At 31.0% G+C, this 16,600-nt stretch overlaps 1 protein-coding gene across 3 annotated transcripts in view; it reads left to right on the forward strand.

The window, feature by feature from the left end:
- The window catches only part of GRIK2 (glutamate ionotropic receptor kainate type subunit 2), a 656,554-nt gene that overhangs the window by 479,953 nt on the left and 160,001 nt on the right, over positions 1 to 16,600 (forward strand). The window contains exon 11 of one of the 3 annotated variants that reach the window (XM_023508415.1): positions 1,381 to 1,608. The exons of the other annotated variants lie outside the window; for them this stretch is intronic. Coding sequence (XP_023364183.1) covers positions 1,381 to 1,608 — 228 coding nt within the window. Of the gene's footprint in view, positions 1 to 1,380; positions 1,609 to 16,600 lie in introns of those variants that run through there. 3 annotated transcript variants of the gene reach the window in all.

Raw genomic sequence — 16,600 nt, forward strand, 5'->3', positions numbered from 1 at the left:
CTTGCTTCTGTGCTTCCCTTTCCTTCCCGACAAACATTTTCATGAATGCATAAATGAATGAATAACTCCTCTATGATTCGATTGCTGGTTTCTGAGATGCATAACTTGGTAAAGCTCTAGACTCCAACAACTTAGAGCTTAGCTATGACAACAGTATCAATCAGCCGTGTACCAACAAACATACTTTATAACTTATCTGAAAAGGAATAGTGGGATTGTGTAGAGGTTGTGAGGAATGTGATCATTCCTGTAAAGTTCTTAACATAGCCCCTACTGCACAGCAAATAGGTAAAGGATATTAGCAATTACTATTGCTAAATTAATATTTTCCTTTATTTATGAATATGATAACATCCTTTGCTGGGACCTAACAGAATTTTTTGGCCTTAGTTTTTAGTATTTCCTTCTCTATAGCTGCTCTCTGCTGTCAAAGATACTGCTTTTAATTATCTGAGTTCTTTCCCATAAACCACCAACAGACAAATGCATAGATTAATATTCTCAACGAATTTATCTGTGTTTCCAGTGCCATGCTACAGTGATTGTTTTTTTCCTTTGTTCTCTGAAAGTTTTTAAGTTTTTGCATAATAAAAGGAATGTAGCAACATAGCTTCTCATCATAGATGCCTTTGTCATTTTCAAATATTGTAATAATTTCTTACAACATATTAGAGCTTAAGTTCATCCCTGACAGATGGTTGGACCATGATGAGTGAAAAGCATTCGTAATTTAACATATTTAAGCTACCGTGGAAAATTAGCAACTTTGTGAAAATGGAAAAACTCATTTCCTAATGTGATTTAGGCAAGATTGCAAGGATTTTCATTAAATAATATAAAACAAATTAGAGGAGTAGAAACAAAACTCAGAGAAGGTAAACAGAATCACATTAACAGATGATTTGCACAATATTTTAACTGTTTGAAGACTAAAACCTTTTAACTGTAGTTTTAAAACTAAGAAATATTTATTCATTTTTATATGAACAATTATATGTGGCGATTTTTACCATTAGAATTTGACGGATGTTTTTTGAAAATTGTAACTGACATCAAATACATTTTTAAAGTTTAAAATAAAAGCAATGATGAGGAGGCTTAGTAGCTGGATTTGTGTACTGAATGTGCAAAAGTTCTTTTCATCCTTTCATTTTTGTCTCTGTATCTCCATGTGATAAGTGCTGCACAGGGAAATGAAGACTAGAGTAAATCAGATGCTCTACTTCAGGGTAGAAGGATGCTTTAAAGTTTGGTATAATCATTACTGCAGTTTTCAAGCGTAACGTTTTGCTTTATTCAATTCAGTTGCTGATTTTTTTCTCTTGTGACTTAAAACATATTTTTCTTCTCTCTTTTTCTTTTTAATGTTTTTCCCTACAGAAAGCCGACCTTGCCGTTGCTCCACTGGCTATTACCTATGTTCGAGAGAAGGTCATCGACTTTTCCAAGCCCTTTATGACACTTGGAATAAGTATTTTGTACCGCAAGCCCAATGGTACAAACCCAGGCGTCTTCTCCTTCCTGAATCCTCTCTCCCCTGATATCTGGATGTATATTCTGCTGGCTTACTTGGGTGTCAGTTGTGTGCTCTTTGTCATAGCCAGGTAACATGCTCACTTTTGTGATTTTTTTGGCAATTGTTACCTCCTTTATCTACCTAATAATTGTCAAAAGTCACAATTTTACTTTTTCTGTTCTTTATTTACCATGGGGTGCTGGAGAATAATGAACTTTTAAAGTCACGTCCACTTCTTACAATGTTCTGCTGCCCTTTTGGGCAGAAAGCATGCTGGTTGTGTCAGTAAGCTATTACTGTTGTAGGATTTACTGTTTTCTTGTTCAAAATCTAAAAGCAGTCCAAGTCACTGTCTTAAGTGAATCATTGGCTCATTTTAAAGATTTCTATCCAACCTAAATCAAAATAACATGTTTTGCTAACTTCAATTGATAATTCAGCCATAAGAAAAACCAAGGCAGTAAATTTTAAAAAGAGACTTTTAAAAAAGGAACCAAGGCTAATTTACAGTGAACATTCTATGCACACAAAGATTATTATGGTTTTTTATAAATTTTTTTTTTTTACAGAATACATATCATTACAAAAAGTGCCTTATTATCATTGACACGTAGAGTATGTTTCAAGTCATAAGATCAGAAAATCAAATGTTTAACTAATATAGACATCATTTTATACTATTTTAATGGACTTCAAAATGTCTGATACACCTTAATCTGTTGATTTTACTACTTAATTCTTATTCTTAGAGGTGAAAATTTTTTATCATTTTCATTTATGCTTAGCTTGCTCAACTTTCCTTTATTCTTACCTCAGTCACACTTTCAACTAATAGATATTTTCCTTTTGCCTTTATTAAGGAGATTAGAGTAGTGGCTCAGGATTCAAAACTCTGTTGTTTCTCTAATGACACTGAATCAAGTTATATATTCATTATATATTCATTATTCATTTTGTATTTTATTAGATATCCAAAAGATAGCTATGAATCCAAAAGGAATTATAATTCTACACATAATTTTAATGTCAATAAAAATACTTACAATGTATAATTATGTGTATGTTTTTGCACCCTACAATCAAAATTAAATGTGCAGTTGTCTTTAAAATCACACTATGTAGAGTCTTTGATCAATTTATCCTTAAGGATATTTGTCCTTCCTTAAACTAATTCTTTTCCCAATGAAGTCATGTCCTTTTTTCCTAGCTAGAAAAAAATGTTTAGTTCTCGGTGGTACCTGTGCCTCAAAGGAGAAGGGCACCAGTCCCATATGCTGGCAGTGGTGGGTTCAAACTCAGCCCCAGCCAAAAACTGCAAAAAAAAAAAAAAAAAAAAGTTTAGTTTATTTAAAAAAGGTATAAAATCATTTATAAACTTAGCATGATATTTTGTGTATTTTTATATATTTACACATAGATATTTTTGACACATTTATATCAAATTATTACAAAAATTTATCATTTCTTACCAAATTGGCTCAATATTAAGACTTGATTGAGTCCAGGATGCAATTATTTTCCATTGCTCCATTGGATCAATAGCATTGGAACCTGTGTGGTAGAGGTTCTAAAAATTTTATCTGACATTTGAGGTTCTCCCTGCCAGAATAAGAATTTGGAGGGCAAAGTTCGTAACTTTTAGCTCCAACTTTTTTATATACTGTACATTAAATAGCCTTCTCATTTCTGACCATCTTTGGTCCAATTCTATATATATATATATATATAGTGGCCAATGCAGCCACCTATTTTATTATATGGGTTTGAAGAGACAGGTTCAAGGGTCATTCAGTGGCTAGAAAGCTCTTCCATGAGCACAAGCCACTTGGAAGGAAGGCTTTTCTATACTTTGAAGCCTTCCTTGATGTTTGCATGTACACCTATTTCTTCTTAATCAAATTAACAAAAGTTCCCAGGAAAGATGTAAATAGTCAAGAGGAAAGGGTTGTGAAACAAGTCTGAGGCCGCCACGTGAGAATTAATTGTGCTGCCATGTATCTAAGTTTCCTGAAGAGCTTGAGCACAAACCCTTGGTTTATCTCAGATTTATGTTAGAAATCTTTTTAAAGTTAATTGAAACATGTGGATTCTTTTTCAGCTTAAAACATACATTTGCAGATAGAGGCATATGGGATGTGTATGCAACTCATCTAACTTTTCAAGTATCTCTGTAACTCTAACCTTGGTAAATCATCATAGATGGTATCTGTATAATTATGGCAACTAGTATTGATTTTACACACAAAATATGCACCCACATCATCTTATTTGAGAACATAACATCAGCAGCCATCATAATATATTTTAGTGCCTTTAAATTTTAAAATGTTATATTTTGTTATTACATATTAAATGAGTAGATTTGAAAATGGTCTTATTTCAGCTTCCTATTAAACAATATGAAAACTGTTTGATACTTAAAAATTAAGTGTACACATAGATGAGAATAAATATTTTACATATTTTCTCAGAATGTTTTGTTCCATTTTCAATATTAAAATAATCTTGTTTAAAAATATCTCCAAATTTAAAAAAACAAAATCTGAAAACTGATATTAAATGAAAAATCTTTGAATACAATTTAAATTTTAATGTGAAAATCCAAACTGAAATGAATTTGTGTAAATAAAGCCTACACTGACATCGTATTGACCTCTTGCTACCTGTAACAAGGCAGACAAAATGTTCAAGTTTCAATTGTAGAACTTAATTTTCTTTCTAATTTAAATAGAATCACAATTATTTGTTAGAATTTAAAGTACATTTATTTAATGCTGCATTTAGTATTTAGATTTTACCTATCAGTACAAATTATGTCTCACATCATATAAAGATCTCTGAGGAACCATTGGCATTATTGTTGCTGTCCCAGTAAAAATGATGTATCTTTCTATTCTCTATCTCCATAATAATTTTGGAGAAAAGAAAGGCAAATCATGTTCTTAAAAATATGTTTCATCTTCAATGAAAATCATAGAAACAAAGGTCTAAAATAACTATTGCTTCAATTAACATAAATTATGTTTATTAACTATTGGAAATTATACCATATTGAATTTTAGGGAATTACGTAATCCCTAATTAAGAATGAAAACAGTTTATCTCAAAACTGAAATATAATAAGTGATTTAAGTATTGACAAAATGTTTAATCATTATTATTTTTACTTTCATTTTGGTCATTTTCTGATTATTTTCTTTATTGTTACTTTTATTGTTTTAAAGCTCTCTAGCTCCCAAACTGTATGCACCCTCAATTTAGTTTCTGTTTCTACTTTGATCATTCCATCAATCACTCACTCAATTACTCAAATATTTTCTGAGCCTCTAGTAAGGACTGCTAATTCAGGTAACATAAAATATTAAAAATCTCTTTGCCTGTTATCAGTTATTTTACTCAACACATCTATTGGCTACATATAATGTCCTATAAATTGGACCACATGCTTAAATTCAAGAACATACACAACTGCATATGGGCTTTTCACTAATAAACTTATAATCAGTGCATATATCTGACAATAAATATCAATTATTTTTGAGTAAATGTATAGAGCTATTTGAGTTATCCAACATTTTTTATGAAAACCATATATTAACTATCTTTTCTTTAAAATTAGCTTTTAATATTTATTTAACTGGAGAGAAACATACAACTATTAAAGAAATAGAGCATTTGGAAGATTGTTATTTGTCATTAGAATTCTAGATTGGAAGTACATTGAATATCTACCCCATCATAATAATAATAAAGGAAGATCTAATAAAATAATATCTAATTGAATAATTTATGTTTAAGTAGAAGGTCTAAAGAAGATCTGAAGATCTAATTAAATAATTTATGTTTTTTAAACCAGATTTAAAATTAGATAATTCTGGAAATGCCTTTAAAAATTTTTTCCTCATCATTATTAGAAAAACATCTAGGAATATTTAACAAAACATTTTAAATATATTTAATATTAAGAATGAGACATATAGTTTTTTTTGTATAGGTATGGTTTTATATGGGGGTTTTTTTGCTATCAGTTGTATTATTATTTATAGCATACACATAACCAGCATGCTTATGTAAATTATTGAGAACTCTTATTTAAGAGCAAAGATGTACCTGGGATAGTGTGTTCTAGACATAGAATGACCTTATCCCAAGTATTCTAGCAATAGCTTTTGGCTGATAGGAAGAAATCTTGTCCAGAATGAGCTTAAATTAGATTTATCCCTGAATCTTTTCTCTTTTCTTTCTGTCTCTTGTTCTATGACTTAGGTATATTATTATGGAAATAGCAGTCATATGAAAAAATCTGTCTAGGGAAGCCACCCCTTATATTGATAATAAGATATATTTTTCACCTTGCTTCAAATATTTCTTTAGTTAAGTGATACTATTGATACAAAACATACTATTTATAAAACAAGTTGATTTAAATTCTCATATATATTAGCAATTTTTTTCCCTTTAACCGTAACAGCTCCAAGACAATGGAGCTGTTCTGAGATTCAGTGTGTAACTCTGGTTCTAGGAGTTTTCACAGTTTGGTGTACAGAGATGAATAACTGAGGACCCAACCTAAAAGTAGGTAATAATGGGGAAGAAATTTTCCTCCAACAGGATTGATGTCACCTTGATAATTGTTCACTAAGCTTATACAAATACTGCAGATTTTATACTGATATTGGTATCTTAAAATTAAATGCAAATAAACTTTAAAGAAGAAAAAATAATATTGTACTGAATTTTACAATAACAATATTATATATTATTATACAAAAATTTCTTAGGCTACTTAAATGGGAGAAATGTGGTCAACTACAGAAAAAGTGTAAAGGAAGCTGAGCGATATTAAACTAATCTGGACTTTTTGGTTAGAAAAGCAAAGAGTTCTCAGTGTGTGAAATACATATCAGTCATTTTTCTAAGTCATAAAGAATATATAAGAATAGGGTGGTGCCTGTGGCGCAAAGGAGTAGGACGCTGGCCCCATATGCTGGAGGTGGAGGTTCAAACCCAGCCCCGGCCAAAAACTGCAAAAAAAAAAAAAAAAAAAGAATACATAAGAGTAATGTCTTGTGTGTTTTGTGTTTACTTGCCTCGCATGAATTTTAGATTCATAGGACATTACCTATTGTACTTGTGGATTAGGCAGCCGGGGATGGTCTCCTTAGAATCTGTTTCATGGTTTGTTATTTCAGTGACCACCAGATAGTCTTGACATCTGTTTTGGTCTAACATGGTCTGTGGTCACAAGATGACAACACTACCGTCTTAACTGGGAGGCTTTTTACTTTAAGAAATATTATGTTTTTCTCTTGGAGCTCAGAGGTAAAGATTTTCTTTAAAAAAAGTGTTTTCAGTGGTTTAACTCACTTTAGAAAACCATATCCAAAGTGCTTGCATTAACAGCTTTGATCTTAACTCCTCACTAGTGTGTAACAGCTTTAGTGCTGTCAAAATGATGGGTGACATTTAATGTACAGTGAAGGGCAACAATGAATTATTATGGACTTAAAATTGGATAACTGTTTTGGTGGGATGTTCAATGTTAAACTAATCTGCTGTCAAAAAGACCGTTGTCACATTAAAATGAAATGCCAATTTTGTTATGTGCCCTTGCCACCAACTTGCCAATGGTTTCTTACTGAAAAAATCATTTCAATTTTACCTTTTCTTAATATAATTTTATACATATTTTAATTTTTTAAAAATATCATACTTTTTAATGGAATTAAATTATAGGGAAGCCTATTTTTTGCCTTCCCGTTTTAAGCAATTTTCATACAATTTATTGAAAATTTGATTTTAAGTAAGTTCTGTTCTGCTGATATGCCTGTCATGTCTGCGAATGATTGTTAAAACTGATTATATATCAACAAATATACGAATTAGGGACCCAAATACCGACTTTGATTAAAATTAAATATGCTTTCAAACTAATGACTAAAAGGTTTCCACAGGAGATGAGACTACTTCTGCCTTAAAGATTTTTTTTCTCAATTGTTACTTGGTAAATCTTTTTTAAATGATATACCTCTTTATTTTTAGTGGTTTCAATAATGTTCATGTGCAAAATATTTATGGAGTCATCAACCCCCCCCAAATACATAGTTTGTGTCATTAGTGGAATCAAACCATTGAAGCTAAGTTGAACAAATGACTTCCCTTCAGTTATGGTAAATTTGATGTCTGGATAATTAAAGCAGTAGAGATCTTGACTGAAATTATCTGTTTAGGACTAATCATCAGAAGATAAAGTAAGGTATTTTCCAAGTCTCCTTTTTATAATTATGCTAAACATTTACAAGACTAAAGGTTTGAGAAAAAATTGAATAAGACAAAGAAAAATAAAAATTAATGCACTTTTCCTGCAATTTTCTGTTATCAAATACTTGTTGACATTTTCTTTTGAGGATAACTATGTTTGAGTATCTTTTAGAAGTTTCTACATCTTTCTTCAAATTATTTTTCCCATGCAATGCTTTTTTTCTTGATTGTTAGGTCATATAACTATAAATGCAAGAGCAAAAGTTTGACAACCCATTTTTATTTCTCAAAGTCTAGGGATAAATTATTTACTTCTAAGTCTTTCCTTGCCTTCATCACCAAAATTGAATTCAAAGGCTCTTGGAAGCAAAACACTGCCCCTCTCTCTCTCTAGTCATTGTAAGAGTGTCCACTGGATAAATATTTGGCCAATGAACTTTTTGAGATCTATGGTCATCCTATGATGATTTGTTTCCATTTAGAAGTTCCATAATGTTTAGCTCAGTACATCACAGAAACTCATTATAACAAGTTACAATGTTAGAGAGACATTAAGAAACTCAACAGCTAGTTATAGTGGGTCATGCCTATAATCCTATAATCATCAGCACTTTGGGAGGCTGAGGCAGGAGAATTACTTAATGCCAGGTTTGAGACCACCCTGGGCAAAATAGCATTGGCCTTATCTCTACAATTTAAAGAATTTTTAAAAAAGAGAGAGAGAGAGAAGGAATTTAAGAATGTTAAAAAGTTGAAGTTTAATGCTTATTAAATTATATAGTTTCTACCCAACATGGCACCTTTGTTCTTAATGAGTACTTTACAGAGTATGTTTTATACTCACACATGTGTGACAGATGGACACCTATCTCCTGATAAGAAGCAGAATCCCTGAAAAATTAATATTTTTTTTAATATTTGTAGAATATAATAGCTTCTGTGGCATTTCCACCAAAGTGTTACACATTTTACATGAGCTAATTCAAGTTGAGAAGCTCATAGGACAAGACCAGTACCATCAATGGCTTGTCTCTTGTTTCTCAGTTTTTATGTATTCTTTTTTTTTTTTTTTTTTTTTTTTTGGCATTTTTTTGCCAGGACCGTGTTTGAACCCGCCACCTCCAGTATATGGGACCAGTGCCCTACTCCTTTGAGCCACAGGCACCGTATTCTTTCTACTCCTTTTCTTTTTTCTTGCTTTAGACCATTAAAAAAATTATTTGAAGTGTCTGTTAACAGATCAGATAAGGAGACCCAAGCATTCCTCACCAAGTCAGTCACTTATTTTTTCATGTTTTGTGGTTTCTAGATAATCACATTTTCCATAGGAATTGCTTGTGAGGAACCATCTCACCAGCTTGGTTTGTCTGTGGTAATTCTCAAAACAAAACCACCTTTCCATTTATACAACCACTGGAAAAATAGTCTCCTTAGACTTTGGGGTGGGGAGATTTCTCAGTAAACCTAAGAAAGATTTTCTTAGTCTGAAATTACCCAGGAAAGTCCCTGGCTCTGTTTTTCTTGGATGGTGTTCTCTCTGGACTGGTTTCATCTTCAGTGTCTAGTCAAGAGGGACCAAAGTTTTTATATGAACATTCACCTGGATATACTGGCTTCTGTGCAGGAACCATTGAAAGAAAGATAATGAGGAAATAAAGAAATATTCACTAGATTTTTCTTTTTTTCCCTTTCTCCATGGCTTTGTACTGTACAAGAATACTATGCTCAGAAAAAGCAATTGTCTTGAGAAATGTAGAGAAATAGGTTAATTTATTTTAATGGCAAACATGACACTTACATTAGTAACATTTTTGCTTGGATAAAGTTGTCCTTTTGGTATAAATCCTTTGTTGTGAGAGTTCCTTCAGATAGGTGTTTCCCTACATAGTTGGTACTGAAGTGGTGGGTGAGGTGAGGGAAACTATTAAGAGAGAAAAGAAAGAAAACTAATATACATATGGCACGTCAGTAACAGACAGGTCATATTTGAAAACTAGAGAGATATTAATTCAGGCAACTATGTTTTTTTATGATTTGATTCAAGGAATGAATATACAGCAGCTTCCAAGCCCCTCCCCACCACACGTGAGATTAGAGTTGTTTTCTCTTTGTTTAATGCCATTGTTGTTATAATTCCTAACTGGAATTTATTAGGGGAGGGAAAGAAAAGAAACAAATTTAGAAGAAAGCACAAAAGATATTTAGAAAAGGAACTTGTATCACTTGGTCCTTTTTGATTATCATCTTAAATTTACCTTCTACTAATTCTCTCTAAAATCATTTAAAAAATATATGACTATATTTTTTTTATTTTTTTAAATGCTTTCAATTTTTTTTTACCACATGATAACAGTATATTACTTTCTGCAAGAGATAATTTAAAAAATAATGACTATTTTTTTATTTTTTTAAATGCTTTCAATTTTTTTTTACCACATGATAACAGTATATTACTTTCTGCAAGAGATAATTCCTTGAAAAATTGCTTAATTAAAAAGTGTGTCTTTCTCTTTAGTCAGCAAATGAAAAGCCTTAGATATTATTTCCAAAGAGGTGAGCATCAAGACAGGAGATAAATGCAGATTTGCTTTCAGACATATTCTTTAGGAATGCTAACTCTTTTTCCCTGAAATATATTAGATGAATAGAAGTACATTGTGAATTTTTCTGGAGACTCAGATGATATTGGTATTGTTAAGATTTTTTAAAATAATTCATAGATGTGAAAATGTATAGATGAAATTTTACTGTTAATATATGACTTTATTTTTTCATAATAAGTAAAATATGCACTCTATCCAAATAATTAATGAGTAGGAGATATAGTATCATCAACCAGTGTAACTTCATTCATTAGAGCATGTCACAACACCTTAATTACTATAATTTTTTTACATTCCATTACATAATTACATCATTCAAGTTAAACTGTTTTCATATCAATCCTGTTGGGAATGTATATTTAGAAAGGGAGAAATATTTTTCTGTAAGGAAATATTCATGATTCTTTAAATAGCAAGGAATTTCAATATACTTGGACAGAAAGAGCTTGATTGGATCTAATTTGTATATAAATAGAATTAGTAAAAAAAAATTACCACCACAAACTCTTCTACCGATCTGTAATACCTATAGTTTTAAATGTTTCCAGTTAATTTTTACATAATAGGCAACCCTATGAATAAAATTATCTCTGTTAGAAATTTGTTGATTTTATTTTGGAAGTCCAGAAATTAATAGAATGTGAGACATTCCTTTTGAACAACAACAAAAACTTGTCAATGAAGTCTTTTACACATCTGAAGCTTAAAAACCATAGTGATTCTTTCTATTTTATGTAATGTACTGGATGAAATAGATTTAGTTCTAATACTTTCTAACTTATATAAAGGGTGATTTTCCATTTTCCCAGCTTAGATATAACATAGTTTCATGCTTTTTTGTGAAAAATGTATAATACTAAATTAATTATTTTAAAACATTCCCATTATCTTGTGCTCCTGATTACACCTGAGATGATAAAATGAAGTGAATGAATTTACAATAAATGTTCCTATTAAGTGGATGGACTTGATATTTGAAGCAAAGGTGAAATATTAGGCTTGGAATGTTACTGGCATGATAAACATTATAAACAGAATAGGGCTACAACTGTCATCTAAGTTGGTTCAGAATATGCACCTGAATATTATATTTTAACATAATAAAATTAGGTAAGTGTTTCCCTACTTCCCTTACTATTATTGGTATGGAGAATGGGGGTGCTGGGAGGTGTATTTCAATATAAGTTCAGCAATTCACTAGACTGAAGATATGTTTTGGAAACTGGTATTAATGAAATGAATTAAAAAAAAACAACTTGGAAATAGTAATACTTTCACTTGTAGCTGGAGATGCCAAAAGGAGATTCACACTCAGGGAAATGTATGCCAATTTCAACTGTTTATTTTACTACCTCCATTTTCAAGGAAGCCTTCAATTTATTTTTAAATGAGGAAGATATAACAAATAATGTGTTCAATCTTCCGCCTGTCAAGAACTTAAAACATATTTATTTTGACAGTTCTTAATTTGGATACTTCACTTGAAAATAAAATTAATGAATGATACGTCAGTTGTTTTAGGTACTAAATTCCATATACTGTTTATACATAGAATTTTTAAATATTTTATTTATTTGTTTGAGATAATAATAGCATGTCCCTATTTTCAAAAGACATTTCTAACTTTTTAAATTGGAAATGTAGCCCCAAAGTTATTAAGCTTTCTGAAATATGTTTTAAAATAAATTTTATAGGTAATATTTCTAATTTAAAAAATTATATGTCTTGAATGGTTATGGTAGCTGACGTTTGCTATAATCCATGTTATCCCATATTAGTTAAGTCAATTTAAAGTTTAGAAAATCAAATGCTGCCCTTCTAATGCTAATTTCAAATTCTTGCTGATAACATTATTTACTTATTGAGTGTTTCCTTTTTAAATAAAAGCCTAGTATGTTCCATTTTTTGCTATTCATAAACAGATGGCCTTCTGACTGGAATGATTACAGTCTTCCTTAAGCCTTTTAATTCTGAACTTAAGTGCTTTTCAAATGCTTAGCAAGTGTATACTGCAAACGAAACATTTGCTTCTGACTTTTAATTTTAAGAGAAAATTTTTTCAAATGTTAATTATCCTGGGAATTTTTTTTAATATAACTACTTTTAATGTTTCGCACTTCAATTGCAAATATATATGCTGGTAAGAATTTATAGGACAAACTTACGTTTTCTTTGCAACACGGATATGTGAGCCATTTTCTTTATTATTCTCAATTTAAAGCCACTCTTAATGCAATTTTATTGGATAATTGGATGTTCAGAAAAAAATGGTATTGGTAGCCATCTACTGGGACTACAAAATAGCCATTATATAATTTTTAAAAATAGATTTCAGGTCTGACTGTAGAATTGCGTTTTTCTTTTACTTTGACATTTGTAAAATTGCCTAAATTTTATGACAACCAATATTATAGCTTTACTCCAAAAATTTTAAAATGATCTATAAATAGTTATCTTTAATACCATAATAATCCCATAGTGTAATAATCTCATAATGATAAGAAAATTTCAGATTAATTAATTTAAGTAAATTACAGGTTGCCATTATGAATTTATTTAATCAAATAATATTTCTCAGGGTAAGAGTAGGTTATAAGAATTTGTCACTATCTTATTCATGAAGCTAATTTCGTACTTCAAGTTTAAATTTTAAATGAGAGGCAGAAAGAAGTCATACAATTTGAAGAAGCTCATTATTTATGCTTTTTAGTTATTCATTTGTAGCCTAAATCGTAGTTATTTTTCTTTTAGATTATATGTCTAAAAAAATTAACCATCATTTATTTATATTTGTTTTCATTAATACATTACAAATCAGTGGAGCTGACCATTGTCATTTCATTAAGCCCTTTCAATCCATTGAAAGCTACTAGATAATATGTTCTATAACATATTATTAAAATATTCACGCACCGATAATCCCTGTACTTCACTGTGTAGATCTGGTGACTTCATGGTGTTAAAACTACCAGTTAAATAATGTGAAGGTAAATAAAGAATAATATATACAATTGGCATAAAAATTTATCATAAATAACATGTGTTATTCATCAATGTGTTGGCAATCATTCAATAACTGGATAGGGCAGGGAGAGAGGCTCTGATTTGTAGCACTTGCTAATTTCCATGGTTTCAATATTCTCACTATGGTTAATATCAAGCTACCAATGTAGTGTTACTGAATTATGGGCTGGCAAGATGGAGGGGAAACTGTTTCTTACAAGTCAGGATAAGCAGGCTCCACTACATAATAAGGTTCAAGAGAAGAGAAGAGCAGATTATAAAAATGAAGGCAGATAGTCTAGGTGCAAGGTGTTTATAGGTAGCTGTACGGAATGCATGAAGAAGGGCGTGTGGAAGATAATGGGAAGAATGTAGAGCCTTGAACGCAAAGGTGAAGGGTGGAGTTGTTAACTAAAACACATCAAACCTCAGACGTTATTCTAAACTTAAATGCCAATTCATCTTCTTGTTCCCAAACAGAATCTATTATCTAAACAATTAGCATCACATTTTTAAATAAATCACACACTTATTACTACACCAGGAAAACTTAGCAATATGATCGTCTCTGGAAATGAGTCATTGTGAATATCGATATTTTCTGAATTACTGAGTTTTTAAATCACTACACTAGGAAAATTTAACTCTTTACATAGAAAATGTTTAATCATGATGGAGCCTTTTGTGCTTACAATTGTTAATTGAAAATTTAGTAACAATATTATAAACGTGAGTTAGTGTCCTCTGAGAATCCAGTAATTGGCTCAGAGCCTACACCAGCAGGAATAGGCTCCCTTCCGAGTAATGGAAAACTTGACAAAACAGTTGCTAACATCCATAGGGGATGGATGTTTTCCTGGGCTTCAATTAGGACAAATTGAAACAGCTGTTGAAAGATAATATCAAGGAACCTGGCACCTGCTATCCAATTCTTACGAGTGAGACTTTAATCCCGTGGTTGCAAAACGTCTCTGCCATCCAAGGTATCCTTGTTTCTGTAACTCAAGCCAGGAGAAAAGAGCAAAAAGACCAAATCATTACCCTTTTACTCTGAAAGGAAATGCTTCCTCTCTATCTGTCTTATTGATCAGAATTATTTAGATGATTTGGACATCCCTAACTTCAAGAGAGGCTGAAGAAGCACCTTTGTTTTATCTGGGTGTGATGCCACGCAAGTTCTCTTGTAAGCAAGAAAAATGATGTCATTTGGTATGTTATTGGTGGTGGCTGCCACTGGGATTTATTGAATTGTGAAGTAATGTTTCACCACATATGCAATCATCCCTAATTTTTTACTTCACATGTCCATTTCCCAAGTTCTGTTTCTTTCTTGTCAGTTGTTAGAGCATTCTTGTCTCTAAACAGCCTGGCAACTCTCTTCTTGTTCATTATTTTAAGCCATAGTTTTTTTTAAAATGAACTAATGAAACTTTAAAAATATATATACAGGGTGGCCATAAAATTTGTGTGCAATTTAAAATAGTGTTCACGTGATTTAAAAGTGCAGACGAACTTTTTGGCTACCCTGCATATAAAGCAAGTGCCAATATTTCAGATTTTAGAGGCCTATTGTAATTTTATCTCTGAGTCTGCTTATGTTCTTGAGATACGAACTTATCAAACTAGTTTTATGTATAAGAAGCAAATTATTACTCTAGTACCTTAAATGGTGCTATCAAAATATAATTTTTTATGATGTAGAAAATAACTGATTTTTTATGTGAGATATTCAAATACATCAGTGTCTCCTCCAACTTTTCTAAAGCCTTAAATATGGAGGAAAAAACAATTTTTTGGTACCCTCCATGATGTTTATACAATATAAACATATTTTAGTATATCTTAGGACAGCTTTTACAATACATCAGATACCAAGCTCTATCTAGAAGAAAAAAGATCTCTAATTAAATAAGGTCAGGATAACTTTGTACTAAAAGCTCCTCTTGGATATTCACTATTAACAAATTAAAGGCTCTGAAAAGTCTTGCAATAAAGAAATAAGATTCAGGAAACTTAAACATAAGCAAACTCAGCTTTGTCCCAACGTTGTCTGTTAATCTATTAGCTCTTATTATATTTCTCTATCAATAACAAATTGCTTAATCTTCTTCTGAATCAAAGGTGGGAAACATTACTTTAATATATAAGTTCATTTCAATTTTTTGTCTTCATTACGCATATTCCATACAGATTAAGTCACTTATAACAAGACTAAGCTTCCATGCTCCTGATTTTTCATGGAATTATTGTCAAGGCTCATTTTGCTGATGTACATGGAAACATAAGATTCTATCTCATTTATTTAAATGACAATTCATGACTTAGTGCTATGTGTAAGTTACTTAACACTTCAAAGTTTTTAAGAACTATCTTAATCTAATTGCTTCAGTTTTTAATACTTCTTTTCTAAAAGTATATACACTGAGTGTGTAAATTAAAGTTTAATTTTAGAATGGAAAACATTTAATTCACTTAAAAAACATCTGATCTTAACATGACCCATTATTAGTTATTGGTAACCTTGGATAGAAAATCAAGCTTTGTTACTAAATTATCAGAAAGTTACCACTGACTAGTTAGGAAAATATTTTCTTAGATGTAAAATAATTTATAAAGTAATTAGAAAGTTGGAAATAAACCCCCCAAAACTAGTGCATAAGCTCTTTTTATACTATGAATTATCATCTGGGAGCAAGCATAAATTTTAGTTTTATTATTATTCCCTTCTGCGCTATGAGAGGAAATATTTTACAAGGACCAATTTATTTTGTGTTTATTCCAAAAATGAAATTAGTTATCTCTTTTATAGCTGATCACTACTTGAGGTAGATGAATTCTCTGGATTTTAGTTTGGTCCACAATATGAAGCCACATATTTTTAAGGTTCTGAACTTTTCGGTTAGAGTCTTATTTGTTTAGTGTACAACAAAATCTATAAACAGGACTGAAAGGAAGTCATTGTGCTTTAAAACTCACTTACTATTAAGGCAACATAAATGATAATTATTAATGTTCTACTTCTCTGGATTACATATGCTGCAAAAAGCCAGAAGAAGAGTAGCAAAGCCAGCCAGCACCCATGAGACTAGAGTGTCTAAAACTAGATGATACTGATGTTAAAATGACATGTCTAGGGATAAGTAGCAATTTTTATCTGCATGCTTCCGGTTTGCTCACTTTGAGCAGGTTGGACAGATAGCAATTTTGAATAACTCAT

Source organism: Otolemur garnettii, unplaced genomic scaffold, assembly GCF_000181295.1.
Source record: "Otolemur garnettii isolate 467f Iridium unplaced genomic scaffold, OtoGar3 scaffold00246, whole genome shotgun sequence".
NCBI classification, from domain to species: Eukaryota; Metazoa; Chordata; class Mammalia; order Primates; family Galagidae; genus Otolemur; species Otolemur garnettii.